Source organism: Motacilla alba, chromosome 25 (assembly GCF_015832195.1).
Source record: "Motacilla alba alba isolate MOTALB_02 chromosome 25, Motacilla_alba_V1.0_pri, whole genome shotgun sequence".
NCBI lineage: Eukaryota > Metazoa > Chordata > Aves > Passeriformes > Motacillidae > Motacilla > Motacilla alba.
In genome coordinates, this window is record NC_052040.1 from 779,097 (window position 1) to 806,416 (window position 27,320).

Genomic DNA, 27,320 nt, shown 5'->3' on the forward strand with positions numbered 1-27,320 from the left:
TATTGGGGAAAAAAATTGTGTGGGAAAGATTTTTTTCTTTTATTCCATGGATGTATAGTTTTGTCTAAACTAATTGGGCATCAGGTGTTGCCTGGGATGGCTGAGCCCAGACATGGGGGAACCTGACCCAGGGGTGTGTGGGGCGGAGACCCAGAGCCTCCCAGGACAGCTGTAGTGTGCTGCAGGGTGGGGGCTGTGCTGGGCTCTGGGTCACCACAAAGTCTGAGGCATCCCATGAAGGAGCTGTGACCCCTGGGCTCACCCAGCTACTACCCATCCCTGGCACCTCCATTCCCCAGGGATCTCAACCATGGCACCCCCATTCCTTCTGTACTCCTCTCCCTTGGACCCCCATCCCAGTACTGACATTCCCCTGGGCATCTCCAAACCCCAGGACCCCATTCCCAATGAAATCCTATCCCATTCATTACATTCTCTACAACCCTCCTTTCCCCAGAACCTCGGTCCTCCCAGGACCCCCATTCCCACAGGATACCCCATATGCCTTGCAACCCATCCCTGGCACGCCCATCCCATGACCCCAAATCCCTGGAGCCCACATTCTCCTGGGACTACCACCCCTGAGTCGCCCCAGCCCTGGGACCCCCATTCCCATGGAGCCCCAATTCCCAGTGACTCTCCCTCCTCAGGACCCCCATTCCCAGGGACCCCATCCCTGGGAACCCCATTCCATGGGACAACCATCCCCGGGTCCCCAAACCCCCTGAGCCCCCCACTCCTGGGAACCTCACATCCCACATTGTCTCATCGACCCTCGTCCCCATCCTGTCCCCACCCTGCCCAAAGCCTGTCCCCAGCTTGTGGCCACCCTGCCCCCACCAAGGGCCACCTACGCATGAGGGCGAGACCTGACCTCGCTTCCTTCCCCTTCATCCGAAGAGCCACCAGCCAGGGGAGCGGTGGCCACAGCAGCGAGTGACAGCCAGTCCACATGGCTGGGGACACCGGGATGGCTGGGAAGGTGGCGCTGCTCCTGTGGGGTGAGTGCCCTGGCCAAGGGCCTGACACCTTGGGGATAGAGAGGGGAGTGGGCACAGGGGGGCTGCGGGGTCCCGAGGTTTTCAATGCCAGCAGTGCATGGAGCACAGTGTGACCAGAGTTGTGGGGTGGCCATGGGGACAGGAACTGGGGACGGGGAGGGGAGCTGGGATGTTGGGATGGGCACAGGGGGATGGAGATGTGGGGATAAGGATATGGAAAAACGAACCTTGGGGCTGGGCCAGCAGTGGGGACAGGAACAAAGGGACCGGCACCATGTGTTTGGGCCATGGGGACAGGTGCCAGTGGAATGGGCCCATGGGCACAGGGCCATGGGGATGTGGCTGTGGGGCTGTTGAGGGCGACCTGAGCCAGCACAGGGCCCCCATGCCTGAGCATGAGTTGGCTGCTGTGTCCCTGTCCTGGAGACATCTGTGCCACACCTGTGCCCCCACAGAGACCTTTCGGGGACAGCCCCAACCACCCATGTCTCCATTCTGCTGTCCCTGCAGGGCCACCCCTACCAGCCCTTTCTCCTCTCCCTTCCAGCCCAGACCCTCGGCCTCGCTGGTGAGTCCTTGGGCAATGCCGTCTCCCCACCCCGCTGTCCCCAGCCCCGCGCTGGCCCTGGCAGGCTGGTGTCCCCTGTCACCCGCAGGTGCCCAGAACACCCAGCTCCTCGTGGAGCCCCCCTGGAGGCCAGCGGTGCTGTGGGACTGGGTGACACTGACCTGCCAGGGCTCGGGGACTGCCGGTTCCACCACCTGGTACAAGGACGGGCAGCGTTTTGGGCTGCAGGGACATGATCGCTTCAAGGTCAACACGAAAGGCAACTACTGGTGTGACAGACCCGGAACCGGGCTCAGCCCACCCATCAATGTTTCAGAGGGTGAGTGGGACTCGGGTGTCCCCCGCCTGGCACCCAAGGGGACACTGAAGGCTCTGGGTGGACTCCGCTCCATGGGTCACCTCCTGGTGTAACCAGATCCTGTCCCCTGCTCTGGGGATATCCCCGAGCATCCAATGTGGGGGAATCCTGTGTTGAAATTGGGGACCCCTAGTGAGCTGCGTGTGACCCAAATGGGGGGTCCTGGTGCCATCGGGTGTGACAGGACCCCTCTGTTCCCCAGACTTTCTGGTGCTGCAGGTGCCAGCGCGAGCGCTGCTGGAGGGGGACACGGTGACACTGCGCTGCCGGGGCTGGCGGAACAGCACAATCACGTCGGTGTCCTTCTACCATGAGGGGAAGGAACTGGGGGGGCTCCACAATGGAACCCAGCTGTCCTTGTCCCTTCTGCAACTGAACCACAGCGGCCGCTACAGCTGCAAGGGCCAGATGGACTACTGGGGATGGAAGGAGTCAGCACCGGTGACAGTGACAGTGAAAGTGCATGGTGAGGAGGTTACAGCCCCCAACCCGACACCCTCAGAGCCCCTCCAAAGGTACTCGGGCTCAGCAATCCCCCTCCCATCTCCTTCCCTGAGCTCTTCCCAGTGCCAGTGCTGGAGCGTCCCCCCCGAGCCCTCCGAGGGGTCCCCCCTGACTCCCAGCTGCCTCAGCACCCCCAGCCCCCTGCAGCCCCGAGCCTGCCTCCTGCATGTGTTCTACCGAAACAGGCAGGTGGTGGGGGGCCCACAGGGGTCCCCACAGCTGCTGGTGCCCCCCGTAGGGGTCTCCCATTCGGGGAATTCCAGCCGCCAGGTGCGCTCCAAGGGGGGGGAATGTGCAGAAGAGCAGCGCCCGGCTCCAAAATGGTGCGCAGTGAGTGCGGGGATGGGCGTGGGGTGCCCCTGCAGCATCCATGGGTCCTCTGTCTAGGTACCTCCATGTCCCCTGGACACCTTTCTGGGTCCCCCCAACCCTTCCCTGTGTGCCCTCGCCCCTCCAAGGTGTGACTCCATCCCCAACATCCCACATCATACCCATCCCACCTGTCCCTATCCCCCCACACCAGCTGCCAGCCCCTCCCTATGGCCTCTGCCCTGTCTCTGTCCCTGCAGTGCCTGTGGCCAATGCCACCATCACCCCCAGTCCCCTGGCACACCAGGTTCATGCAGGTGACCCCGTGACCCTGCGCTGCTCGGTGCAGGTGGGCTCAGCCCCTGTCACCTTCATCTGGCTGCACAACGGGCAGGAGGTGGCCCGGGGTCCCCTCCTGGAGCTTGGGGATGTCGATGTGGGACATTCAGGCACCTACCAGTGTGTGGCCACCAACCAGCTGGGACAGGACGGGCACCGAGTGTTCTGGACACCCAGCTCAGAGCTGACCCTGGAGGTGACGCCTCGCTCATCCTGCATAAAAGGTGGGGTCACACAGGGTCACCAGAGAGTGCAGGACTCCTGGGTGATGGGTGACCCTGATGTGTTCCCCTCTGTTTCCTGCAGTTGCCACAGGGATTGGTGGGGCCCTTTTGTTCCTGCTCCTGCTCGTGGGTGTCATTGTGGCCTGCCACCGGTGGCACCGTGTAGGTGGGTGACAATGGGGAGATGGGGATCATGGAGAGAGATGGGAAGACCCCCAGAGAAGTGGGGCCATAGGGCGGCACCCACAGCCCCTGACTTGGGAGGGGCTGAGCCCCCAGTGACCATGGCTCAGGGCCCTGAGGAGGTGCTGGAGGGTCCTGCAGGGATGTTGGGGGTTCTGTCAGGGGTCCCCCTCCCTGCCATGCTCAGGCTTCTGGGGGCTCAGGGTGTTGGTGCAAGTAGAGTGGTCCAGGGAGACTGGGGGAGCATCAGGGATACTGGGGGGCCTGGGGAGAATTGTGTGTTTGGGGGTGGTTCAGGATTCCCAAGGGTGGATGGGGGCCCCTGGGTCTCCAAAGTCACCCCTCCAGTTTTCCTTTGCAGATGCCAGGAAGCACCAGGAAAGGTGAGTGCAGGCTCCAGCCATGATGCACCTCTTTCCCAAACACCCAGGACCTCCCATCCCCTTCCACACACCCCCTTATTCCCACAGGGTTCCCCCAGACCCCCTGGCACCCCCAGTGGAGGATCATCAGGCAACGTACATGAAGCTGCAGAGGCAACCGTGGGAACCCAGCGACATCTATGACAATCTACAACAAAAGTTATGACTCTCTGGGAGACCCTGGGTGACACTGGGGGTGCTCCCTCCATGGCTCCTGTGGTTGCCCATCCTTCCAAGGGAGGTGGGCATGGCTCAGAGGGAGGACACCCAGGGCACCCTGTGCTCCCCATTTCCTCTCCCAGTGATAGTAAAAGGTTTTTAAATCATAGAAAATTCAGGGAGTTGGAAAGAAAAGCTAGACTTAGTGGGCCCTGGGAAAATGTTAAAAGTAGGCCCTGAGAAATGTAGGCTTTGTGTTTGCATGTGAAATTGCACCTGCGTAACCAGCATATGATAAATGATATAATTCTTAGATGTAGTGATTGTTTATTAATTAAATCTAATTATTGTTTAATCATGCTAGGAATCATGAGAAAACTATGTTAGAAGTTTGAGGGGGGACCATGAGAAACCCATGCTTGGATGAAATCAATGTATACAATACAACAATGTAAGTTTAATAATTAATATGAAAGTTATATCACGATAGAATATAAAATCATGTTCATCCTGAACCCATGTCGGAGTCAGATTTGGGTTTGTACCCCAGAAACCCAGAGCTCTTCAGTAAAAACACCTGCATATAATCATTCCGTGATTATGTGTTCCTCAAGGCTAACACCAGTGCCCCCAAGGGCTCCCCCATCCCTTTGCTCGTCCCTGCAGGGGCTCCCCAGCCCCATCCAAGTGCCCAGGTACCCTCAGTCACTGCCCCATTCTCTCCCCACAGTGCTTGCAGCACACCCAGGGCCTCCCCATTCCCCCTCCCACTGCCCCTGTCCCATCCCGCTGGAAAAGGGGCAGTCGGGGAGGGTTCTTTCTGAAAGGTTTCTCAGATGAAAATGAAGCACAAACACAGCAATATTATATCTGAGAACTGTTTCTTGCTGAAGGAGGGGAAGTGTTCTTACCGAAGGGGGAGAGAAGGGAGTAGAAAGGGAAAAGGACAGAGAGGGAAACACAAGACAGGGCCAGCGTTACCGCAAGGAGCCCGGGCGCTCTGTGGCCATCAGCTCGGCACATGGAGTGTGTGTGCTGCAAGCCACGGCGAGCCCGCATGGCTTTTGTGAGTGGCTGGGCGTGATTTCCAAGGACGGCACCTGCGTGTCTCTGGCATCGGCGAGCGATGGCTGCAGGCTGGCTGCTGCGGGCTGGCTGCGGGCTGCTGCTGCGGCACTGGTGGCTATGGGCTGGCTGCCGCGGGCTGCTGCTGCGCTGGGCAGCTGCAGCAGGCTCGGTGCTGTGGGCAGCATGGGCAACGCGGCAGAGGCGGCGGGTGGCTGCAGGCAGCATCCGCTCCTTTGGGGAAGCAATGAAGGAACGTCCAGGATGAGCAGGAATGAGCTGCCTCGTGGAAGCAGAGAAGCAGGGAAGAACGGGTGTGGACAGGGAAGAAGGAGCACCGGGAGGAAAAGGCGAGGACGGCGAGTATCACTGATATATTTGCCCAAGGTCCTGCAGGAATGATGCATCTGACTCCATCTTATCAAAAGGCTAATTAATTACTTTAATATACTATATTGTTCTATATGATATGACATTACATCTCAACTGAATCTGCCAAGCACTCAACTGCACTCCACTGCACAGAATCTCATGACTATGAGCCCACAGTCCCAACACACACACAGACCTGGATTCAATTGGTCACTGAATCCAAACACTCACACCAGAATCCAATTCCCAATTCCCTTCAGGTAAACAATCTTCCTCAATGCATTCCACTTGGGAACAACACAGGAGCAGGAAATGAGATAACAATTGTTGAGATCATTCTTTGCTTCTCTCGCTGCTTCTCCCAGGTTCAGAGAATGGGAATCCCACAGGGGAGGAGGGCCAAGCTGACCCTCAGAGCGAGCCCCTGATCCCTCCAAGAAACCCAAAGCAAAACGCTCCTGTTTGTGTCACTGTTTGCTGCTTTTATTTGCAAAGGCCCCTCCCATAGCCCCATTTCCTGGGCATTTTTCCCCAGACATTCTTTCCCGGGCATCTGTCCCACCAGCCAGTGGGGGTCACTCCCAGCCCCATCACTGAAGCTTTCTCTCCCCTGATTGTCTGTTGGGTGAAGCCTCGCCAGGGACAGGGTTCCCAGCACATGTACAGCCCACAGAGTCATTTTTCACCTCATGTGTAGCATCTGTTGAGACATCAATCAAAATCAGATTTGTTCCTTTTAACCCCCATGTGCCTAGTGGCTCTGCAATCCCCCTCCCAGTGCTCCCAGTAAGGTGGCTTACTGGTGCCCATCCCAGTTCCAAGGGGGCACAGGACCTGGTTCCCTGCTCCTGGCACAAAAATGCAGCTCTTTGGTTCAACTGGCAGAAATGGTGTTGCTTTGTTCAGCTCTGTCAAGGAAGCTGAACAAGGCGGGAACCTCCCATGGACTGGAAAATACAACCCCCTTCTCTCTGAACTATTACAACTTAGAAATTACGGGGTTTTGGGCAAAGCTGTGGGAACAGGAATAACTGTTCTTTACTGGTATGTATTGTGAGAAACAAGTTAATGGAAGTTGACTTTCACTGGATATGATAGGAATTGATATTACATTACTGATTATATTGTTGATGAAATATTGTGATGTTGTTAGTGTTGGGACAGTGATATGCACTGTGGAGTGCCTGATGTTGTTGAGGTGGCCACCCAAGGGTGGGGCCCAGCCATGGCCCAGCCCCACTGCACAGGGATGGCCATTGGCCAGCCCTGCTCTGCCCAGCCCCAGGTGGCAGCCAGCACCTCAGGGTCCCTCCCCAGCCCCCTTGGCTTTGATTGTGGCAGCTTTAGAGCTGCTGCAGAGGTGAGAATTCTGTGGGGGGAAAAGGTGTGGCTGTGGTTTGCTCAGCCCTGCAAGAAGCACAAAGCCCAAAGGGAGCTTAAGCAGTGGCTCTGCGAGGGCCCTTGATGGTTTTCAGAGCAGGGCTGGCTGGGAACACACCCTGCAGGGGCAGCTGTGAGGGAACCAGTCTGGAAATGCAGCAAATGGTCATTTGTCCCTGTCCCCAAGGGACTGAGAAAACCACAAAGCTACTGCAAAGACAACAACAATCTGCTCCACAACCTGACCTGCACCCACCTTCCTGAACAAAACCTGCAGCCCTCTGGAACCTCCCAGAATGAATGTTTGTGCTCTGGATGTGCACACCAGAAGGGAGGGAAAGTGTGGGAATATTGAGCACGGGCTGCACACGTGGGTCTGGGGAACAGGGGTGTCCCAGCAGGAGCAGGGAGTGCCCAGGCAGGGGAATTCAGGGCAGGCTGGAGTGGATTTAGCAGGGAATCAGAGCCTGAGGCACACACGGGCATTTCCACAGATTCCTGTGCACTGTCCCAAGGATGGACAGAGCTTCTCTCCTTCCTCCAGGGGAAGTCAATCAAGTTTCAGGGTGGGCATGAGAAAAATGGGGAGAGTTGCTAACTATGGCCCAAGAAAAGGCTTCCTTAGGGCGGAGTTGCTGCCCAGCAGGCAGGGAACAATCCCATGGAGCTGTTGGACGCTCAGGGAGATTCCACACTCTGTGTCATCCACAAGAAAACACTGCTGTGGGATGCAGCAAGGGGCTGCTAAAGGGAACCAAACAGTCTCATTTCTTTGGGATTTGTTTGTGTTTTTCTTGTGAGTGACTTGTTGGACGAGCAACTGTTTAAAGGATTCCATAAACCAGTGCATTTTACGCATTGTCAGTTTGATTTTTGCTGAGTTTGTTTTTTATTGGGGAAAAAAATGGCATAGGAAAAATTTTTGCTTTTATTCTATGGATGTATAATTTTGTCTCAACCAACTGGCCATCAAGCCTGGAATGGCTGAGCCAGGAAATGGGGGGACCTGACCCAGGGGTGTGTGTATGGCAGAGACCCAGAGCCTCCCAGGAGAGCCTTGGGGTGCCCCAGGGTGGGGGCTATGCTGGGCCCTGGGTCACCCGAAAATTTGAGACACCCAGGGAAAGAGCTGTGACCCCCATGCCCACCCAGCCACTGCCCATCCCTGGCATTCCCATTTCTCCTGGGATCCCAACGATGGGAGTCCCATTGCCTTGGTCTCTCCTCCCTGGGGATACTCATCCCAGCACTGCCATTGCCCAGGACCACCATTGCCTTGATCCCATCCCATGGGCGGCTTCTTCTCCCAGAACCCCTATTCCCGAGGGTCCCCTTTTTCCCCCTGCAACCCCATCCCTGGCAACCACAGGCCATGACCCCAAATCCCAGGGGACCATGTTCCCACAGCATCCCCATCCCTGAGTCTCCTCAGGCAATGAAACCCCAATTCCTCTGGACCCCCATTCTCCTAGACACCCATCCTTAGGTCCTCACATTCCGTGAGCCCCCCACTCCTGGGAACCCCATGTCCCACTTTGTCCCCAGCCTGTCCCCAGCGTGTGGCCACCCTGCCCCCACCAAGGGCCACCTACACGTGGGGACGGACGTGACCTCGCTTCCTTCCCTTTCAGCCAAAGAGCCGCCAGCCAGGGGAGCGGTGGCCACAGCAGCGAGTGACAGCCAGTCCACATGGCTGGGGACACCGGGATGGCCGGGAAGGTGGCGCTGCTCCTGTGGGGTGAGTGTTGTGGGAATGGGCCTGACAACCCGGGTATGGGTAGGGGAGGGGGCACAGGGGGGCTGTGGGGTCCCCTGAGGTCCCCAATGCCGGCAGTGCCAGTCCATGTTACCCACAGTGGACCTTGGTGGGACTGGGGATGTAGGGAGGCTTTGGGGACAGGAACAGGGGGCAGGAATTTGGGGATGGGAGTGTGAGGACAGGAATGTGGGGACTGGCACCTTTGGGCTCAGGTAGCTCTGGGGATAGGGACAAGAGAACTGGGATGCAGGGACAGAAGGGGACAAGAACGGTGAGGATGTGGCCATGGGGATGGGATGATGGGGATGGGATCATGAGCTGGTGGGGGTGACCTGGGCCAGCATGGGCTGTGTCTGTGGTGTCCTCGTGCCGGGGGTGTCCACAGTGTCCCCATGTTCTGCCTCAGCCCAGGGTGGACTCAGTGTCCCTTTTCCCAAGGCGTCCATGCCACACGGATGTGGTGCATGAGTGGCTGTGACCCAGACATGTCCCCCTGCCTCTCCAAATATTTTGAGCACCACATCCACGCACTTTTCCACAAGAACTGCCATTCCCACAGGGACAGTTTGGGAACAGCTCCCACACCCTCGTGCCCGGGTGCCACTGTTCCTGCAGTGCCACCCCCACTGAGCCCTGTCCCTTCTCCCTTCCAGTCCAGACCCTCAGCCTCGCTGGTGAGTTCTCGGGGGATCCCATGTCCCCACCCCACTCTCCCGAGCTCCACGGTGGCCTTGGCAGGCTGGTGTCCCCTGTCACCCGCAGGAGCCCAGACCACCCAGATGCTTGTGGAGCCCCCTTGGAGGCCGCCAGTGCTATGGGACCAGGTGACACTGACCTGCCAGGGCTCGGGGACCGCCGGTGCCACTACCTGGTACAAGAACGGGCAGCTCTGGCGGCAGGGACGCAACGACCTCACTGTCACCGAGAGTGGCACCTACACGTGTGACAGATCTGGCACCGGTCTCAGCCCTGCTGTGATTGTCTCAGATGGTGAGGGAGGATCTTAAATTTTTAGGGTGGCCCCAGATGCATCATGGTGGGCTCCGCTTTGTGAGTGGCCTCACACCCCTCATGTGGCGAGAGCCTGTCCCCTGCACACAGGGACATCCCAGTGCACCCCAGTGCATCCCAGTGCACCCAGATGTCCCCAGAGCCATGGGGACCGACCTCGGACCTGTCTCAAACCCTTCAGTGAGATGGGACCCTTCTGTCCCACAGACCTGCTGGTGCTGCAGGTGCCATCAGGGGCTCTGCTGGAGGGGGACACGGTGACACTGCGCTGCCGGGGCCGGTGGAACAGCACGGTCACCATGGTGCGATTTTACAAAGACGAGAAGGACCTTGGGGGGTCTCTCAATGGGACCGAGCTGTCCCTGTCCCCTCTGCAGCTAAACCACAGCGGCCACTACAGCTGCAGGGGCTTGGTGGGATCCTTCATGTCACGGTCACCACCAGTGACAGTGACAGTGCATGGTGAGCAACCGCACGGCTGGAACTCCAATCTCCTGACACACCCTAAGCCACTTCCCAGCAGACTCAGAGCCACAGTCCTCACCTCCCCTCTCCTTCCCTGAACTCTTCCTGTTGCCGATGCTGGAGGGTCGCCTCAAGCCCACCCAGGGGTCCCCCCTGACTCTCAGCTGCCTCAGCAGTTCTAGACTATTGAAGCCCTGAGCCCCCATTCTGCACATGTTCTACCGGGACGGGCAGGTGGTGGGGGGCCCGCAGAGGACTCTGCAACTGCTGGTGCCCAGCAAGAGGGTCTCCCACTCGGGGAATTACAGCTGCCAGGTGCGCTCCAAGGGGGGGGCTGTGCGGAAGAGAAGCGCCCGGCTCCGCGTCACGGTGCGCAGTGAGTGTGGGGATGGGCACAGGGAGCCCCCACAGCCCCCTCAGTTCCCTGCCTGGGCACCTCCAAGTCCCTCAGACACCTTTCCTGTGTCCTTCCATCACTCCCCTTGTACCCTCGCTACTCCGTGGCGTGTTCCCATCCGCAATATCCCCATCACACCCATCCTGTACCCTCCCCCATCCCCCCACACCGGCTGCCAACACCTCCCTGTGGCCTCAGCCCTGTCTCTGTCCCCACAGTACCCGTGGCCAATGCCACCATCACCCCCAGTGTTCTGGAGGTGACACCGCAGGACACAGGAGCACACAGGGACACAGGTGGGGTCACACAGGAATCCCAGGGACAGCAGGACCCCTGGGGTTCAGGGTGACCCTGATGTGTCCCCCTCTCTTTCCTGCAGTGGCCATAGGGCTCAGTGGGGCCCTCCTGTTCCTGCTCCTGTTCGTGGGTGTTATCGTGGCCTGGCACCAGTGGCACCATGTGGGTGGGTGACAATGGGGATCTGGGGGTCCCAGGGAGCTGTAGAGGCCCCCAGAGTTGGGGAACAATAGGGCAGCACCCACAGCCCCAGAACTGTGACCTTGTCTGGGGGTCCTGTAGGGTTTGAGGGGGGGCTGGAGGTTCCTGCAGGGATGTTGGGGGTTTATTAAGGGGCCCTGTGCATGTTTGGGGGGTCTCTGTCCCTGCTGGGCTTTGGGTGCTTGAGGCTGAGTTGGTCGGGGGCACTGGGGAGGTTCCTTAATACTGGGGGGCTTCAGGGATGCTTGGGGGTCCTGAGGAGAATTGAGGGTCCCATAGGTGTTCAGGAATCTGAAGAGGACTCAGGGCCCTGGGACCCCACGGTCACCCCTCTCCTGTTTCCTCAGCAGCTGCCAGCAAGCACCAGGAAAGGTGAGTGGGGGCTCCAGCCATGAGTCCTTTTACCCCCACCCCACAGCTCTCCATTCCCTCCCCCACATCCCCTTTATTCCCTCAGGGCCCCCCCGGATGCCCCTGCCCCCCCAGAGCAGGGGGAGGTGCTGTACACCCACGTCATGGTCACCAAGAGGGCAGGGGGTGAGTAAGGGGGGGACACACACAGAGGGACACGTCACCCTCCAGTGTCACCCCACCCAGATCTCACAGCCCTTGTCTCTCGCAGCGTCCCCCTGTGCCACCACACTCCAGGATCCCCAGGTGACTTACGCGGAGCTGCGGGGACCCCAGGGGCGACCAAGGGAACCCGGTGACATCTACGGGAATGTGCTGTGACACTGGGGGTCACTTGGGGGCACTGGGGGTCCCCACCCATGGGCACCCACTCCTGTGTGTGCTGCCACTAAAAACTGCCCCTCTCCCTCCCTGTGGAGGCACAAAGATCCCAAAGGGCTGAGAGAGGAACAATTTCCTGAAACAGCAACCAGAAAGAATAAAACCAACAGCAACAGCAACAAGCTTAAGAGTCCAAATGGTCACAAAAGGAACAATTTCCAGGGAAAGCCACAAAAAGGAACAAAGCCCAGACCTTTCCCCCAGCACGTTTCCTCCACCAGAGGAATCTGGAAGGGCCCTGTATCTTCCTTGCTCTGATGGCCAAAGTGGCCTTCAGGAGGCTCTGGATTCTCTTGTCCCCTCTCCCAAACCCATCCTTTGCCCTGTTCCACACATGAGGATGTCACAAAGGCGCTGTGGGGGCTCCAGAGCCTCCCCCTTTGCCAGGGCAGTCGGGATCAGGCCATGGCACAGGGTGGAGTGTCAGAGACAGGAAAGGTTTTATGTCTGGAGACATTTTGGAACACCTGTGTGTGGCGTAGTTGGGTCAGTCCTTGCTTTTGGTGAGACACTGCCCTGTCTGTCTATCAGTCTGTCAGCCATGGCACACTGAGGACAGTGTGAAGCTCTTCCCAAGCAAGCTCCTGAGTGGCTGGGTGACCAGAAGTGCCAGCTGGGGAGAGAGCCCTTGGAGGCCAAACTGACTTAAAAGGCAGAGCATGAGGTAGCCGTGTCCCATAACCTGTCTCCTCCTTGAGGTGTCTATCCTGTCCATGCTGGAACCGAACAGCTGTCAACTTGTTTAAATGAGTAATACATGCAATGGAAAGTCGAAACATTACTGGAATGGAGAGAAGACCCATCTCTAAAACTTTTTCTAATTTAAAAATGATCGAGTATCAAGGACAAAGTGCAGGAAAATGAATACCAGCTCTTTAATGGGAATTTATAAACCAGAAGAGAACAAACAACACAAACTCGGAACTTTCCCTCACGCTCAGGGCTGTTTGTTTTTGTGGCAGTGATAATCGTGGCCAGCAGGGGGCGCTGCAGGGAGCACTCCCGGCCAGCAGGGGGTGCCCTGGGCGAGCTCCATCCCCTCAGGGGCCATGGCGGCCTCGCACGGGAGGCACCAGGGGAAATCGCTCCTTGTGCAAACTCACGGCCACCAATCGCTCCCGGCACCACCACCGGCAGCGGGCAGAAGCCGCCAAGGCAGCAGGTTGGATCCCAGTGCCCAGGGGCAGCGTAGCAGGGTCTCAGGGCCAGGCACACGCCCTGCGCAACACCCGCGACCGCTCTCCATGATCCTGAATGGAACAAAGGCAGCGCCTGACCCCAGGCAGGTGTTGTTTCCACAGCAGCACCTCTGGTGCCTTTACACCACAATTCCTGCAAGCCCTCAGCCTTTCCCTCAGGTGAGGAGGGCTTGGATGGGGCAGCTTTGGGGACCTCTGGAATCCACACAGGGTCACTCCCCAGAGCTCCCCCATGGCCGCTGGGCAGAGGCACTCCTCGGTATTTCCACATTTTTCCCTCTTTTCTGGCGGCCACAGCCTGAACCCAAACATTCTTTCCATGAGGTTCCAGAAGGCTGCAGGTTTTGTTCAAGAAGGAGGGACCCAGGCAGGTTCTTGAGCAGAGTGTTGTGGGAGTTGCAGTAGTTCTGGGGCTCTCTCAGTCCCTTACCAAGAGGAACAAATGAGCAATGGCTGCATTTCCGGACTGGCTCCCTCACAGCTGCCCCTGTAGGGTGTGTTCCCAGCCAGCCCTGCTCTGAAAACCATCCAAGGCCCTCGCAGAGCCACTGCTTGGGCTCCCTTTGGGCTTTGTGCTTCTTGCAGGCCTGAGCAAACCACAGGCAGGCCTTTTCCCCCACAGAATTCTCACCTCTGCAGCAGCTCTAAAGCTGCCAGGATAAAGCCAAGGGGGCAGGGGGGATCCTGAGGTGCTGGCTGCCACCTGGGGCTGGGCAGAGCAGGGCTGGCCAATGGCCATCCCTGTGCAGTGGGGCTGGGCCATGGCTGGGCCCCACCCTTGGATGGCCACTGGCTTCAAGGAGCAGGAGTTTGGGAGCTCCTTCCTGCCCTGGGCTCCATTCCTGAACTGCTCTTGCCGGCTCAGATCCTGCAGAGGATGAGCAAGAATGGAGAAATCTGGATGTCCCCCAGAGCTGCCATGGCCCACGAAAGGACTCCCTTGTCCAGAAAGTATCGCCCGTGGGACAGGATCCCCCCAGGACAGGACCCCCCTGGATGTGTCTACCAGGAGAGAACCACCCCCGAAAGCCCCTCCAACCCCCCCTCCCCCCACCCCACCCACTGTGTGAAACTGAGCACAAACAGCCTCTTCCTTCTGCTGCAGGAGAGAGAAAGTGAAAGTGTTTTGGGGGGTGGAAAGCTGGACACCGCCACCCCACAGCCTCTCCACCTCTCCAGCCCTCCCTGCAGACCCCTCACCCCTGCTTCCCCCACCCTGGGCTTCCCCCATCCCGTTCCCTGTTCAAGTGCTCCCCAGGATCATCATGGTACAAACTGGGGTCTTGTGAAATTGAGGGATGAAATGATGGAAATGGAATTTAAGAGAGGAAAAAGTCACTGGGGGTTGGGTGGACACAGACCCAGAGCAAATTGGAATCTCTCTAGGGTGACCCCCAGGCCACTGGCATCTTGTGGGAGTTTTTCTGGCTCTGGGTCACCCCAAAATCTGAGGGACCCAGGGAAGGAGCTGAGACCCAAGGGCCCACTCAGCCGCTCCACATCTCTGGGACCTCCATTCTTCTCGAAATCAAGGAATGGGAGCCTCATTCCTTATGTTCCCCTCTCTCTGTGACCCCATCCCAGTACTCACATTCCCCAGGATCTCCATGGCCCAGGACCCCATTCCCAAGAAACCCTCTCCTGTTCATTCCATCCCCTGCAATCCCCAATCCCTCAATACCATGATTTTCCCAGGACCACCCCATGGCCACAGGATCCCCCATTCCCCCAGCATCCCCACTGTCTGCACACCCATCCCATGACCCCAAATCCCTGGAGCCAATGTTCCCCTGGGACTCCCATCCCTGAGTCCCCCCAGGCCTGGGGACCCCAATTCCCATGGCACCCCCATCCCTGGTGACTCACCTTCCTCTGGACCCCCATTCCCAGGGACCCCATCCCTGGGACCCCCCATTCCCCTGAACACCCATCCTTGGCTCCCAAACCCCCTTAGCTCCCCACTCCTGGGAACCCCATATACCCAGCCTTGTCCCACCCAGCTTTCTCCCCAACCTGTGCCCAGCTTGTGGCCACCCTGCCCCCACCAAGGGCCACCTACACGTGGGGAGGGACACGACCTCGCTTCCTTCCCCTTCATCCGACGAGCCGCCAGCCAGGGGAGCGGTGGCCACAGCAGCGAGTGACAGCCAGTCCACATGGCTGGGGACATCGGGATGGCTGGGAAAGTGGCGCTGCTCCTGTGGGGTGAGTGCCCCGGGCACGGGCCTGACACCCTGGGGATGGGGAGGGGGCAGAGGGGGGCTGCGGGGTCCCCTGAGGTCCCCAGTGCCAGCAGGGCATGGAGCCCAGTGTGACCAGAGTTGTGGGGTGGCCATGGGGACAGGAACAGGGAACTGGGATGTGGGGACAGGAACAGTGAGATGGAGATGTGAGGACAAGGATGTGGAAGAAGCTGCCTTGGGGATGGGGCAGCTGTGAGGAAAGGGATGCAGGGACAGGGACAAGGGAACAGGCACCATGTTGATGGGCAGTGAGGAGAGTTTCCAGAGGAAGGGGGCCATGGGCACAGGGCCATGGGGATGTGGCTCTGGGGCTGGTGAGGGTGACCCGAGCCAGCACAGAGTCCCTATGCCTGAGCATGTGTTGGCTGCTGTGTCACTGTCCTGGAGACATCTGTGCCAAACCAGTGCCCCTACGGAGACCTTTGCGGGACAGCCCCCACATCCCATGCCCCTGTGCTGCTCTCCCTGCAGTACCACCCGCACTGAGCTCTGTCCCTTCTCCTTTCCAGCCCAGACCCTCGGCCTTGCTGGTGAGTCCTCGGCAGATGCCATGTCCCTACCCCACTGTGCCCAGCCCCACACTGGCCCTGGCAGGCTGGTGTTCCCTGTCCCCCGAAGGTGCCCAGACCACCCAGCTCCTCGTGGAACCCCCCTGGAAGCCACCAGTGCTGTGGGACCGGGTGACCCTGACCTGCCAGGGCTTGGGGACCGCCGGTGCCAGCACCTGGTACAAGGACGGGCAGCGCTGGGGGCAGCAGGAACGCAACACTGTCAGTGTCACCACAGAGGGCACCTACCAGTGTGACAGACCTGGCAGTGGGTGCAGCCTCACCTTGAAGCTCTCAGAGGGTGAGGGGGGAGTTGGTTTTCACCAGCCAGGCATCTGTGGGGACCTCGAGGGTTCTGCGTGGGCTCTGCTCCATAGGTCACCCCCTCGTGTTACCAGAGCCCGTCCCCTGCTCTGGGGACATACTAGAGCATCCCAGTCCAAGGGAATCCATGCCGGAATTGGGGACCCTGGTGTGCTGGGTGTGACCCAGTGGGGTGTCCCGGTGCCATCGGGTGTGACAGGACCCCTCTGTTCCCCAGACTGGCTGGTGCTGCAGGTGCAGGCGCGGTTGCTGCTGGAGGGGGACATGGTGACACTGCGCTGCCGGGGCTGACGGAACAACAACATCACTTCGGTGTACTTCTACCATGTGGAGGAGGAACTGGAGGTGTTCCCCAATGGGACCGAGCTGTCCCTGTCCCCTCTGCAGCTGAACCACAGCGGCCGCTACAGCTGCAAGGGCTGGGTGGAAACCTGGGGGTGGAAGGAGTCTCCGCTGGTGACCGTGACAGTGCACGGTGAGCACCCCACAGCCCCCACCCCGACACACCCACCCGAGGGACTCGACATCACAAACCCCCTCCCATCTTCTTCCCTGAGCTCTTCACTGTGCCCATGCTGGAGGGTCCCCCTGAGCCCACCGAGGGGTCCCCCCTGACTCTCAGCTGCCTCAGCACCCCCAGCCCCCTGCAGCCTCGAGCCCCCCTCCTGCATGTGTTCTACCGAGAAAGGCAGGTGGTGGGGGGCACACAGGGGTCCCCACAGCTGCTGGTGCCCACTGTAGGGGTCTCCCATTCAGGGAATTCCAGCTGCCAGGTGCGTTCCGAGGTGCGGAAGAGCAGCGCCCAGCTCTGCGTCACGGTGCGCAGTGAGTGCAGGGATGGGCTCGGGGAGCCCCCAAAGCCTACCCGGGTCCTCTGCCTGGCTACCTCCATGTCCTCCTGACACATTTCCCGGGTCCTTGTATCACTACCCTTGTCCCCTCGGCCCACCGTGGTGCGACCCCGTCCCCAAAATTGCTCACCACACTGATCTCCCCCATCCCTATCCCCCCAGTTCGGCTGCCAGCTCCTCCCTGTGGCCTCAGCCCTGTCTGTCCCCACAGTGCCCGTGGCTAATGCCACCATCACCCCCAGTGCCCCGGGCACACCAGGTGCGTGCAGGTGACAACGTGACCCTGCGCTGCTCGGTGCAGGTGGGCTCAACCCCTGTCACCTTCACCTGGCTGCACAATGGGCAGGAGGTTGTCAAGGGTCCCCTCCTGGAGCTCGGGGCCGTTGATGTGGGACATTCGGGCACCTACCAGTGCGTGGCCACCAACCAGCTGGGACAGGACGGGCACTGCGTGTTCCAGGCACTCAGCCCAGACCTGGCCCTGGAGGTGACCCCTGACTCACTCTGGGTCACAGGTGGGATAACACGTGGTCACTGGGATTTTCAGGACCCCCAGGGTTCAGGGTGACCACAGTGTGTCCCCCCCTGTCCTCAGCAGTGGCTGTTAATGTCGGCAGGACCCTCCTGTTCCTGCTCCTGGCTGTCATCGAGGGCTGTCATTGGTGGCACTGCTGGGGTGGGTGACAATGGTGGGGGGGGATGGGAGTCCTGGATTGAGGTGAAGCACTCAGAATGGAGGCTGAGGTGAGCAAAACCCAGGGCCCCTGAGCTGGGGGAAACTGAGCCCACAGTGACCTTGGCTTGGGGTCCTGGGAGATCTGGGGGGAATTTGGAGGGTCTTGGTTGGGCTCCACGGCCATCCCTGGGTGGGCTTTGAGGAATATTGGGGTGGGAGTGGGAGCACCTGGAGGGTTTGGGGAGCTCCTGGAGGGCTGTGCAGGGATTTTGGGGGATCTTTTTGGGCTCCTGGGTGCCCCTCCCTACCAGGCTTGGGGTTCTGGGGACTCAGAGGGTTGGGGGCACCAGGGGGGGTTGCAGGCCCTGCACTGGGGCAGAAGTTCTAGGCAGTTAAGAGTATCTGGGAGGGATCAGTGGTCCATTGGGAATCAGGGCTGCAATGGGGATTTTGGAGGCCCGTGGGTGGTTGGAGCTACCGAGGTCCTAGGAAGGTTCAGGGGTCCCAGTGTCCCCACGGTCACCCCCTCCCCTTTTACTTGCAGCCTCCAGGAAGCCCCAGGACAGGTGAGTGGGAGGCTCGGGCCAGGACTCCCCTTTCTCTCTCCCTAGACACTTCCCAGATCGCCCCTTATCCCCACAGAACCCCGCAGAGGAGGAGGGGGCAGTGCTGGACCCCCACATTGTGGGCACTGAGTGGGCACAGACTGAATACACGGGGAGACAGGGACACATCACCCACAGGTGTCACCCCCCACCCAGGTCCCCACAACCGGCGTCACTCTCAGCACCCCCATGAGTATCCCTCGGCCCTGCCCCACCTTGGGATCGCCAAGTGACCAACGCGGAGCTGTCAGGACCCTATGAGGGACAGCGGGACCCCCGTGACTACGATGATGTGCTGTAACAGTGGGGACACTGGGGAGGCATCAATTCCCGTCAGGGCTCTCTTCTTCCTCTTCACAGCACCCCACAGGGCTCCTCATTCCCCTTCCCGGTGCCAGGGGGGGCACACGACCCTTTTCACTCTTATTATACCCAAAATGATACAGCTTTTCGATGAAACTGTGTGAGAAACAAGGCTCTCTCTTTAAAATTTGTTGATGTTTAATAAGGGATAAAAGGAACAGTAAACAGCCTGTAGGGTGCTTGGCAACTGCCAGAGACCTGCAGTTAACTACAACAATTCTTCTTACATATCTTTTCATTGTATTGGTTAAATACATGCTCAGGAGGGTTATACATATTCAAACCTTCTTTCCAGTTTACATGTTCCGGGAATCCTTTTGCTTGGCTTGACCCTTGGTTAATTTTCTTAAAGTACAAGCCAAACTGCAGATTAAATTTATATCTTTTATGTCCTCACAAAGTCCCCCTGTTCTGTGGTTTGACAGTTCTTGAAAAATGAAGGATGAGTGGTAAATTCCTCTTTGCATTCTCTCTTTTGATGTTTATTTACTTGCTACTTTTCAATGTGTTCTCATACAGATGAGATACTCCACCAGTCCATTAAATCAGCATTACCTATTTCACAGAATTATCTGAGTTATTCTCACCATGGGCAGTTAGTTACACAAATAAAGGCATTAGCTACTTCTGCAACAGTTAATGTCATAATACACAGCAATCTGTCTCTACCTTGATATTTTTGGAGAGCCTAAACTATAAAATATTTATCACATTAAAATATATATTCTCCACAGGCATTGGGTAAAAAAGCTGACAGATTGTAGTGTATCAAAAACAGTTAAAAAGAGATTACAAACTGTATGGCATCAAAATAATTTGGAAAAACCAATAGAATAGTGAAAGCCAATGACTCCACAGTTATGCATAACAGGGGGAAGGTGTACTGAAGGGTTTATTTGACTTCTTATCGTGCTCTGATTTATGTCTGCAATAAATTCATTTCATATCTCTAATTCTGAAGCAGTTTTACCCATGACAAGTTTTGATGAGTGATCTCTCCTGGTCCTTGTCTCAACCCAGTGTTATGTATGAAATTGCCAATCAAATCGAATCAATAATTTGCAAGAGCCAAATTATGATAAAAAAAGAAAGTATAAAATTTATTTCACAATCAAATGACAAAATCTGGGTCAGCCACAAATCGGACAGAGTCTAGCCTGGGACTTAGGCTCTGGGCGACGCACTGCGCAACTCTGGGCCTCTGCTGCCTCAGAGTGGAGCAGCACGATGTTGTGAGTTCGAGTCCAATTTTTATACTTGTTTTCTTGCTGCAGGCCAGGATGTCCTTTGTCCTTTTCTTAATCAAGTGAGTCCCAAAAGCTTCTCCAGTCCAGGATAATGCTATCAGATGAAAGATTGTCCAGCTCTCGAATTCTTGGGAATAATTCATTGATTCCTTGTCTTGTGCTAGACAGAACTTGAAAAACCGTGTTTGCAATACACAAACCCTATGTCTGGGGAGATATACAAGTCAAAACAGTTTCTTACTGGAAATCTCTTACATGTTAAGTGATTTCCCAGAATCAAATTACAAGCCTCAATGGATTTTCATCAGATGTACTGTCCCCTCCTCCAGGCCGTCAGCAGCCAGGTGTGCTGCTGATGGTGTAATTCTTTACTCAGCTAAAACCTCCGATACTCTGTGCCGCTGTTCTTCACATGTAAATGTAGTCCTATTATGTGGGGTGTGTGTGTGTCAGCCGGTTTCCCAATCTTGTGAGCTGCTTTTCTTAGCTCCTGAAAACATGCCTGGACAAGCTTCCTTGTGCTAAAACATAACTTCCTAATTCTTGTAACTATTTCTAACTTATTTATACTATTTCCACATTCATAACTATATTACATTCACCATATCATTATATTCTTATGAATTTTGACTTCATTCGTAACACCAGGAACATTTTGTTCTATTTTCTCTCCCCATCCAGGTGCGGAGGGTAGTGACAGAGCGGCTGTGGTGGGTGCGGGGCATCTGCCACTGTCTATCCAGGGCAAGGCAGGGAGGAAGAGGAGGGTCCAGGTCAGATTGTTGAGAAGATTGTTGTGGGATTTCCAGCAGTTCTAGGGCTCACTCAGACCCTTGCTGCAAGGGACAAAATGATCAATTGCTGCATTTCTGGGCTGGTTCCCTCACAGCTGCCCCTGCAGGGTGTGTTCCCAGCCAGCCCTGCTCTGAAAACCATCCAAGGCCCTCACAGAGCCACTGCTTGGGCTCCCTTTGGCGTTTGTGCTTCTTGCAGGGCTGAGCAAACCACAGGCAGGCCTTTTTCCCACCACAGAATTCTCACCTCTGCAGCAGCTCTAAAGCTGCCAGGATAAAGCCAAGGGGGCAGGGGGGACCCTGAGGTGCTGGCTGCCACCTGGGGCTGGGCAGAGCAGGGCTGGGCAATGGCCATCCCTGTGCAGTGGGGCTGGGCCATGGCTGGGCCCACCCTTGGATGTACAGGGGTCCCCAGGATGTGCCATCCCTGGGACAGGACCCCCCCATGCCAGGATTTGTCTCCCCCTGGGACAGGATCCTGCCAGGACAGGAACCCCTGGATGTGACCCTCCTAGGAGAGAATCCCCCCACCTTTTCCATCTGATTGTCAGCACAAACGGCCTCTTCCTTCTTGTCCATGAAACAAAAGTGTTGAGGGGCCACAGCCCAACACCTCCAACTCCCAAAGCCTCCCCTCCCTTCCCTGTAACCCCTACACCCCATTTTCCCCCTCCCCTGGGTGCCCCCAATCCCTTCCCTACTTATATGCTCCACAGGATTGCTTAGCCAGGAACCGGGAGAGAGGAGACCTGGCAGAAAAGTGAGGAAAATAAGGAAAAAAGAGAAATAAAGAGAGAAAAATGGCAAGGGCAGGGGAGGGCACAGAAGCAGAACTACCCAGGACCCCCATGCACAGTAAAAAAGCACCCCAGGGAGGCAGCACTGGGCCCTGAGTCACTCCAAAATCTGAGGCACGCAAGTAAGGAGCTGAGACTCACTGGCCTGCCCAGCCAGTGCCCATCCCTGGCATCCCCATTCCCCTGGCGACCCAACCATGGGACCCCCATTGCCTTGGTCTCTCCTCCCTTGGGACCCCCATCCCAGGACTGCCATTGCCCAGGACCACCCTTGCCTTGATCCCATCCCATGGGCTGCTTCTTCTCCCAGAAAACCTATTACCGAGGGTCCCCTTTTTTCCGTGCACCCCCAACCCTGGCACCCACAGGCCATGACCCCAAATCCCAGGGGACCATGTTCCCACAGCACCCCCATTCCTGAATGCCCTAAGGTATGGGGACCCCAATTCCTCTGGATCCCCATTCTCCTGGACACCCATCCTTGCTTCCACACAACTCCCTGAGCCCCCCACCCTTGCAACAGCATCACCCACCTTGTCCCCAGACAGTCACAACATGTCCCCAGCCTGTCCCCAGCTTGTGGCCACCCTGCCCCCACCAAGGGCCACCTACACGTGGGGACGGACGTGACCTCGCTTCCTTCCCCTTCATCCGAAGAGCCGCCAGCCAGGGGAGCGGTGGCCACAGCAGCGAGTGACAGCCAGTCCACATGGCTGGGGACACCGGGATGGCCGGGAAGGTGGCGCTGCTCCTGTGGGGTGAGTGCCCCTGGCACGGGCCTGACAGCCCAGGGATAGAGAGGGGATGGGACACAAGGGGGCTGTGGGGTCCCCTGAGGTCCCCAATCCCAGCAGTGCCACTCCATGTTACTCACATTGAACCTGGGTGTGACTGGGGATGTAGGGCGGCTTTGGGGACAGGAACAGGGGGCAGGAATTTGGGGATTGGGATGTGGGGACAGGAATGTGGGGACTGGCACCTTTGGGCTCAGGTAGCTCTCTGGACAGGGACAAGGGAACTGGGATGCAGGGACAGAAGGGGACAAGAACGGTGAGGATGTGGCCATGGGGATGGGATGATGGGGATGGGATCATTTGCTGGTGGGGGTGACCTGGGCCAGCATGGGCTGTGTCTGTGGTGTCCTCGTGCCTGGGGTGTCCACAGTGTCCCCATGTTCTGCCTCAGACCAGGGTGGCCTTGGTGTCCCTGTTCCCAAGCTGTCCATGCCACACGGATGTGGTGCACGAGTGGCTGTGACCCAGACATGTCCCCCTGCCTCTCCAAATCTTTTGTGGACCACCCACACACAGTTTCTCACAAGAACTGCTGTCCCCACAGGGACAGTTTAAAGACAGCCCCCCCCCCGCCCTGTACCCTTGGTGCTGCTGTCCTTGCAGGGCCACCCCCTCTGAGCCCTGTCCTTTCTCCCTTTCAGCCCAGACCCTCGGCCTTGCTGGTGAGTCCTCGGGGGATGCCATGTCCCCACATCACTGTCCCCAGTCCTGCACTGGCCCTGGCAGGCTGGTGTTCCCTGTCACCTGCAGGTGCCCAGACAGCCCTGATCCTCGTGGAGCCCCCCTGGACACTGCCGGTGCTGTGGGACCAGGTGACACTGACCTGCCAGGGCTCGGGGACCACTGGTGCCACCACCTGGTACAAGGATGGGCAGCGCTGGGGGCAGGAGGGATGCAACCATTTCCCTGTCACTGAGAAAGGCACCTACACATGTGACAAACGTGGAACTGGGCGCAGCCCCTCCGTAAGAGTCTTAGATGGTGAGGGTAGTTTAGGTGTCCTCAGCCTGGCACCCGGGGGGACCCCGAGGGCTCTGGGTGGGCAGCTCTCCATGGGTCACCTCCTGATGTGACCGGAGCCTGTCCCCTACTCTGAGAACATCTCAGAGCATCCCAATGCGAGGGACCCCTGGTGTGTTGGGTGTGACCCAGTGGGGGTGTCCTGGTGCCATCGGGTGTGACAGGACCCCTCTCTCTCCCAGACATGCTGGTGCTGCAGGTGCCGGCTCGGGCACTGCTGGAGGGGGACACGGTGACACTGCGCTGCCGGGGCTGGCAGAACAACACGGTCACCTCGGTGTCCTTCTATCATGAGGGGAAGAAACTGGAGGTGTTCCCCAATGGGACCGAGCTGTCCCTGTCCCCTCTGCAGCTGAACCACAGCGGCCACTACACCTGCAAGGGCTGGGTGGGAGACTGGGGGTGGACGGAGTCAATGCCGGTGACAGTGACAGTGCACAGTAAGCACCCCACAGCTGGCACCCTGATACCCCCACAGCCGCTCCCCAGGGACTCGGGCTGAGAAAACCCCCTCCCCTCTCCTTTCCTGAGTTCTTCACTGTGCCCATGCTGGAGGCTCCCCACAAGCCCACCGAGGGTTCCTGACTGACTCTCAGCTGCCTCAGCACCCCCAGCCCGCTGCGACCCCCAGTCCCCCTCCTGCACGTATTCTACCAGGACGGGCAGGTGATGGGGGGCCCACAGGGGTCCCTGCAGCTGCTGCTGCCCTCCGTGGGGGTCTCCCACTCAGGGAATTACAGCTGCCAGGTGCGCTCCGAGGCGGGGGAGGTGGCGCGTGGAAAAGCAGCAGCCGGCTCCGCGTCACGGTGCACAGTGAGAGCGGGGATGGGCACGGGGATCCCCCACAGCCTCCTCGGGTCCTCTGCCTGGGTACCTCCATGCCCTCCTGACACCTCTCTTGGGTCCCCTTCCCTCTGCCCTGTGTCCCCTCACCCCTCCGTGGTTTGACCCCAGCCATGATGTGACTCACCACACCCATCCCCCTGTCGCTATCCCCCCACTTTGGCTGCCAGCCCCTCCCTGTGTCCTCAGCCCTGTCTGTGTCCCCACAGTGCCCGTGGCCAATGCCACCATCACCCTCAGTCCCCCGGCACACCAGGTGCGTGCAGGTGACAACGTGACCCTGCGCTGCTCAGTGCAGGTGGGCTCAGCCCCTGTCACCTTCACCTGGCTGCACAACAAGCAGGAGGTGGCCCGGGGTCCACTCCTGGAGCTCGGGGACATCGATGTGGGACATTCGGGCACCTACCAGTGCATGGCCACCAACCAGCTGGAACAGGACGGGCACCGCGTGTTCCAGGCACTAAGCCCAGAGCTGGCCCTGGCTGTGACACTGCGAGAACACTGTAACAAAGGTGGGATCACACAGAGTCACCAGGGAAGTGCAGGACTCCTGGGGTTAAGAGTGACCCTGATGTGTCCCCCTCTGTTTCTTGCAGTGGCCGCAGGGGTCAGTGGGGCCCTTTTGTTCCTGCTCCTGCTCGTGGGTGTCATTGTGGCCTGGCACCGGTGGCACCGTGTGGGTGGGTGACAATGGGGGGACAGGGGTCATGGAGAGAGGTGGGAAGGCCCCTCAGAGAAGGGGGGCCAGAAAGCGGCACCCACAGCCCCTGACATGGGAGGGGCTGAGCCCCCAGTGACCATGGCTCTGAGCCCTGGGGAGGTGTTGGAGGGTCCTGCAGGGGTGCTGGGGGTTCTATCAGGGGTCCTCCTCTCTGCCAGGCTCAGGGTTCTGGGGCCTCAGGGTGTTGGTGCAAGAGGGCTTGTTCAGGGATACTAGGAGGGCATCAGGGATACTGGGGGGCATCAGGGATACTGGAGGGGCCTGGGGAGAATTGTGTGTCTGGGGGTGGTTCAGGATTCCCAAGGGTGGATGGGGGCCCCTGGGTCTCCAAACTCACCCCTCCAGTTTTCCTTTGCAGATGCCAGGAAGCACCAGGAAAGGTGAGTGCAGGCTCCCGCCATGATGCACCTCTTTCCCAAACCCCCAGGACCTCCCTTCCCCTTCCACACACCCCCTCATTCCCACAGGGTTCCCCCAGACCCTCTGGCACCCCACGTGGAGGATCCTCAGGCGACGTACATGACACTGCAGAGGCAACCGTGGGAACCCAGCGACATCTATGACAATCTACAACAAAAGTTGTGATGCTCTGGGAGGCACTGGGTGACACTGGGGGTGCTCCCTCCATGGCTCCTGTGGTTGCCCATCCTTCCAAGGGAGGTGGGCATGGCTCAGGGGAGGCTAGCCAGGGCACCCTGTGCTCCCCATTTCCTCTCCCAGTACTCCCAAGGGCTCCCCCATCCCTTTGCTCGTCCCTGCAGGGGCTCCCCAGCCCCATCCAAGTGCCCAGGTACCCCCAGTGACTGCCCCATTCTCTCCCCACAGTGCTTGCAGCAAACCCAGGGCCTCCCCATTCCCCCTCCCACTGCCCCTGTCCCAGCCCGCTGGAAAAGGGGCAGTCGGGGAGGATTCTTTCTGAAAGGTTTCTCAGATGAAAATGAAGCACAAACACAGCAATATTATATCTGAGAACTGTTTCTTACTAAAGGAGGGGAAGTGTTCTTACCGAAGGGGGAGAGAAGGGAGTAGAAAGGGAAAAGGACAGAGAGGGAAACACAAGACAGGGCCAGCGTTACCGCAAGGAGCCCGGGCGCTCTGTGGCCATCAGCTCGGCACATGGAGTGTGTGTGCTGAAAGCCATGGCGAGCCCGCATGGCTTTTGTGAGTGGCTGGGCGTGATTTCCAAGGACGGCACCTGCGTGTCTCTGGCATCGGCGAGCGATGGCTGCAGGCTGGCTGCTGCGGGCTGGCTGCGGGGCTGCTGCTGCGGCACTGGTGGCTATGGGCTGGCTGCCGCGGGCTGCTGCTGCGCTGGGCAGCTGCAGCAGGCTCGGTGCTGTGGGCAGCATGGGCAACGCGGCAGAGGCGGCGGGTGGCTGCAGGCAGCATCCGCTCCTTTGGGGAAGCAATGAAGGAACGTCCAGGACGAGCAGGAATGAGCTGCCTCATGGAAGCAGACAAGCAGGGAAGAACGGGTGCGGACAGGGAAGAAGGAGCACCGGGAGGAAAAGGCGAGGGTGGGGGAGTATCGGTGATATTTTTGCCTGAGATCCGGCAGGAATGATGCATCTGACTCCATCTTATCAGAAGGCTAATTAATTACTTTATTATACTATATTTCTCTATATGATATTACATTACATCTCAACTAAATCTGCCAAGCACTCAACTGCACTCCACTGCACAGAATCTCGTGACTATGAGCCCACAGTCCTGACACACACACAGACCTGGATTCAATTGGTCACTGATCCAAACACTCACTCCAGAATCCAATTCCCAATTCCCTTCAGGTAAACAATCTTCCTCAATGTGTTCCACTTGTGAACAACACAGGAGCAGGAAATTACGGGGCTTTTGGGCAAAGCTGTGGGAACAGGAATAACAGATCTTTACTGGTATGTACTGTGAGAAACAAGTTAATGGAAGCTGACTTTCTCTGGATATGTTAGGAATTGATATTACATTATTAATTATATTGTTGATTAAATATTGGGATGTTGTTAGTGTTGGGACAGTGATATGTACTGTGGAGTGGCTGATGTTGTTGGGGTGGCCACCCAAGGGTGGGGCCCAGCCATGGCCCAGCCCCACTGCACAGGGATGGCCATTGGCCAGCCCTGCTCTGCCCAGCCCCAGGTGGCAGCCAGCACCTCAGAGTCCCCCCAGCCCCCATGTCTTTGATTCTGGGAGCTTAAGAACTGCTGCAGAGGTGAGAATTCTGTGGTGGGAAAAAGGCCTGCCTGTGGTTTGCTCAGCCCTGCAAGAAGCACAAAGCCCAAAGGGAGCCCAAGCAGTGTCTCTGTGAAGGCCTTTGATGGTTTTCAGAGCAGGGCTGGTAGGAAATGCCCCCTGCAGGGGCAGCTGAGATGGAACCAGTCCGGAAATGCAGCAATTGATCATTTGTCCCTGTCCCCAAGGGACTGAGAAAACCACAAAGCTACTGCAAAGACAACAACAATCTGCTCCACAACCTGACCTGCACCCTC

The 27,320-nt window shown here is 58.1% G+C and overlaps 5 protein-coding genes across 19 annotated transcripts in view; 4 read left to right on the forward strand and 1 right to left on the reverse strand.

The window, feature by feature from the left end:
- Window positions 1-25,398, forward strand: LOC119711493 (low affinity immunoglobulin gamma Fc region receptor II-like). 5 transcript variants are annotated; one of them, XM_038161814.1, is made up of 8 exons: window positions 1-1,001; window positions 1,549-1,569; window positions 1,634-1,888; window positions 2,130-2,393; window positions 3,001-3,275; window positions 3,386-3,469; window positions 3,848-3,869; window positions 25,299-25,398. In XM_038161814.1, exons 1-6 carry the CDS (start codon window positions 953-955, stop codon window positions 3,467-3,469), a joined length of 948 nt encoding a protein of 315 aa, XP_038017742.1. In that variant the 5' UTR covers window positions 1-952; the 3' UTR covers window positions 3,848-3,869; window positions 25,299-25,398. The 5 variants fall into 5 exon arrangements, with proteins under 5 accessions (XP_038017742.1, XP_038017743.1, XP_038017741.1 ...); XM_038161815.1 differs by lacking the exon at window positions 25,299-25,398 and having other exon boundaries at window positions 3,848-4,654; XM_038161813.1 differs by lacking the exon at window positions 25,299-25,398 and having other exon boundaries at window positions 9-1,001; window positions 3,001-3,303; window positions 3,848-4,654.
- Window positions 1-27,320, reverse strand: part of LOC119711489 (Fc receptor-like protein 5) — a 73,236-nt gene that overhangs the window by 29,282 nt on the left and 16,634 nt on the right. The window lies entirely within an intron of this gene.
- The window catches only part of LOC119711494, a 43,215-nt gene that overhangs the window by 4,076 nt on the left and 11,819 nt on the right, over window positions 1-27,320 (forward strand). The gene's annotated exons all lie outside the window — the stretch shown is intronic.
- LOC119711492 (low affinity immunoglobulin gamma Fc region receptor II-like) lies at window positions 8,279-14,033 on the forward strand. 2 transcript variants are annotated; one of them, XM_038161809.1, is made up of 8 exons: window positions 8,279-8,622; window positions 9,297-9,633; window positions 9,862-10,116; window positions 10,735-10,812; window positions 10,896-10,979; window positions 11,362-11,386; window positions 11,472-11,551; window positions 11,637-14,033. In XM_038161809.1, the coding sequence occupies exons 1-8, from the start codon at window positions 8,410-8,412 to the stop codon at window positions 11,744-11,746; spliced, it is 1,182 nt and encodes a 393-aa protein (XP_038017737.1). In that variant the 5' UTR covers window positions 8,279-8,409; the 3' UTR covers window positions 11,747-14,033. The 2 variants fall into 2 exon arrangements, with proteins under 2 accessions (XP_038017737.1, XP_038017738.1); XM_038161810.1 differs by having other exon boundaries at window positions 11,365-11,386.
- The window catches only part of LOC119711491 (Fc receptor-like protein 4), a 36,380-nt gene continuing 31,073 nt past the window's right edge, over window positions 22,014-27,320 (forward strand). Inside the window, exons 1-5 of one of the 2 annotated variants that reach the window (XM_038161807.1) lie at window positions 22,014-22,211; window positions 22,889-22,909; window positions 22,974-23,228; window positions 23,450-23,707; window positions 24,320-24,790. In XM_038161807.1, the coding sequence (XP_038017735.1) occupies window positions 22,163-22,211; window positions 22,889-22,909; window positions 22,974-23,228; window positions 23,450-23,707; window positions 24,320-24,790 (1,054 nt within the window). In that variant the 5' untranslated portion in view covers window positions 22,014-22,162. The remainder of the gene's footprint in view (window positions 22,212-22,888; window positions 22,910-22,973; window positions 23,229-23,449; window positions 23,708-24,319; window positions 24,791-27,320) is intronic. The other variant, XM_038161808.1, reaches the window with a different exon arrangement.

What these genes read in the sequence shown, in the direction of transcription:
- LOC119711493 (XM_038161811.1), top strand. Translation starts at nt 953, where the DNA reads ATGGCTGGGGACACCGGGATGGCTGGGAAGGTGGCGCTGCTCCTGTGG. An exon ending in GGTGGCGCTGCTCCTGTGGG is followed by an intron (nt 1,002 to 1,548) that starts GTGAGTGCCCTG and finishes TCTCCCTTCCAG; the next exon opens with CCCAGACCCTCGGCCTCGCT. An exon ending in ACCCATCAATGTTTCAGAGG is followed by an intron (nt 1,889 to 2,129) that starts GTGAGTGGGACT and finishes TCTGTTCCCCAG; the next exon opens with ACTTTCTGGTGCTGCAGGTG.
- LOC119711492 (XM_038161809.1), top strand. Translation starts at nt 8,410, where the DNA reads ATGTCCCACTTTGTCCCCAGCCTGTCCCCAGCGTGTGGCCACCCTGCC. An exon ending in AGTGACAGTGACAGTGCATG is followed by an intron (nt 10,117 to 10,734) that starts GTGAGCAACCGC and finishes CTGTCCCCACAG; the next exon opens with TACCCGTGGCCAATGCCACC. An exon ending in AGGAGCACACAGGGACACAG is followed by an intron (nt 10,813 to 10,895) that starts GTGGGGTCACAC and finishes TCTTTCCTGCAG; the next exon opens with TGGCCATAGGGCTCAGTGGG.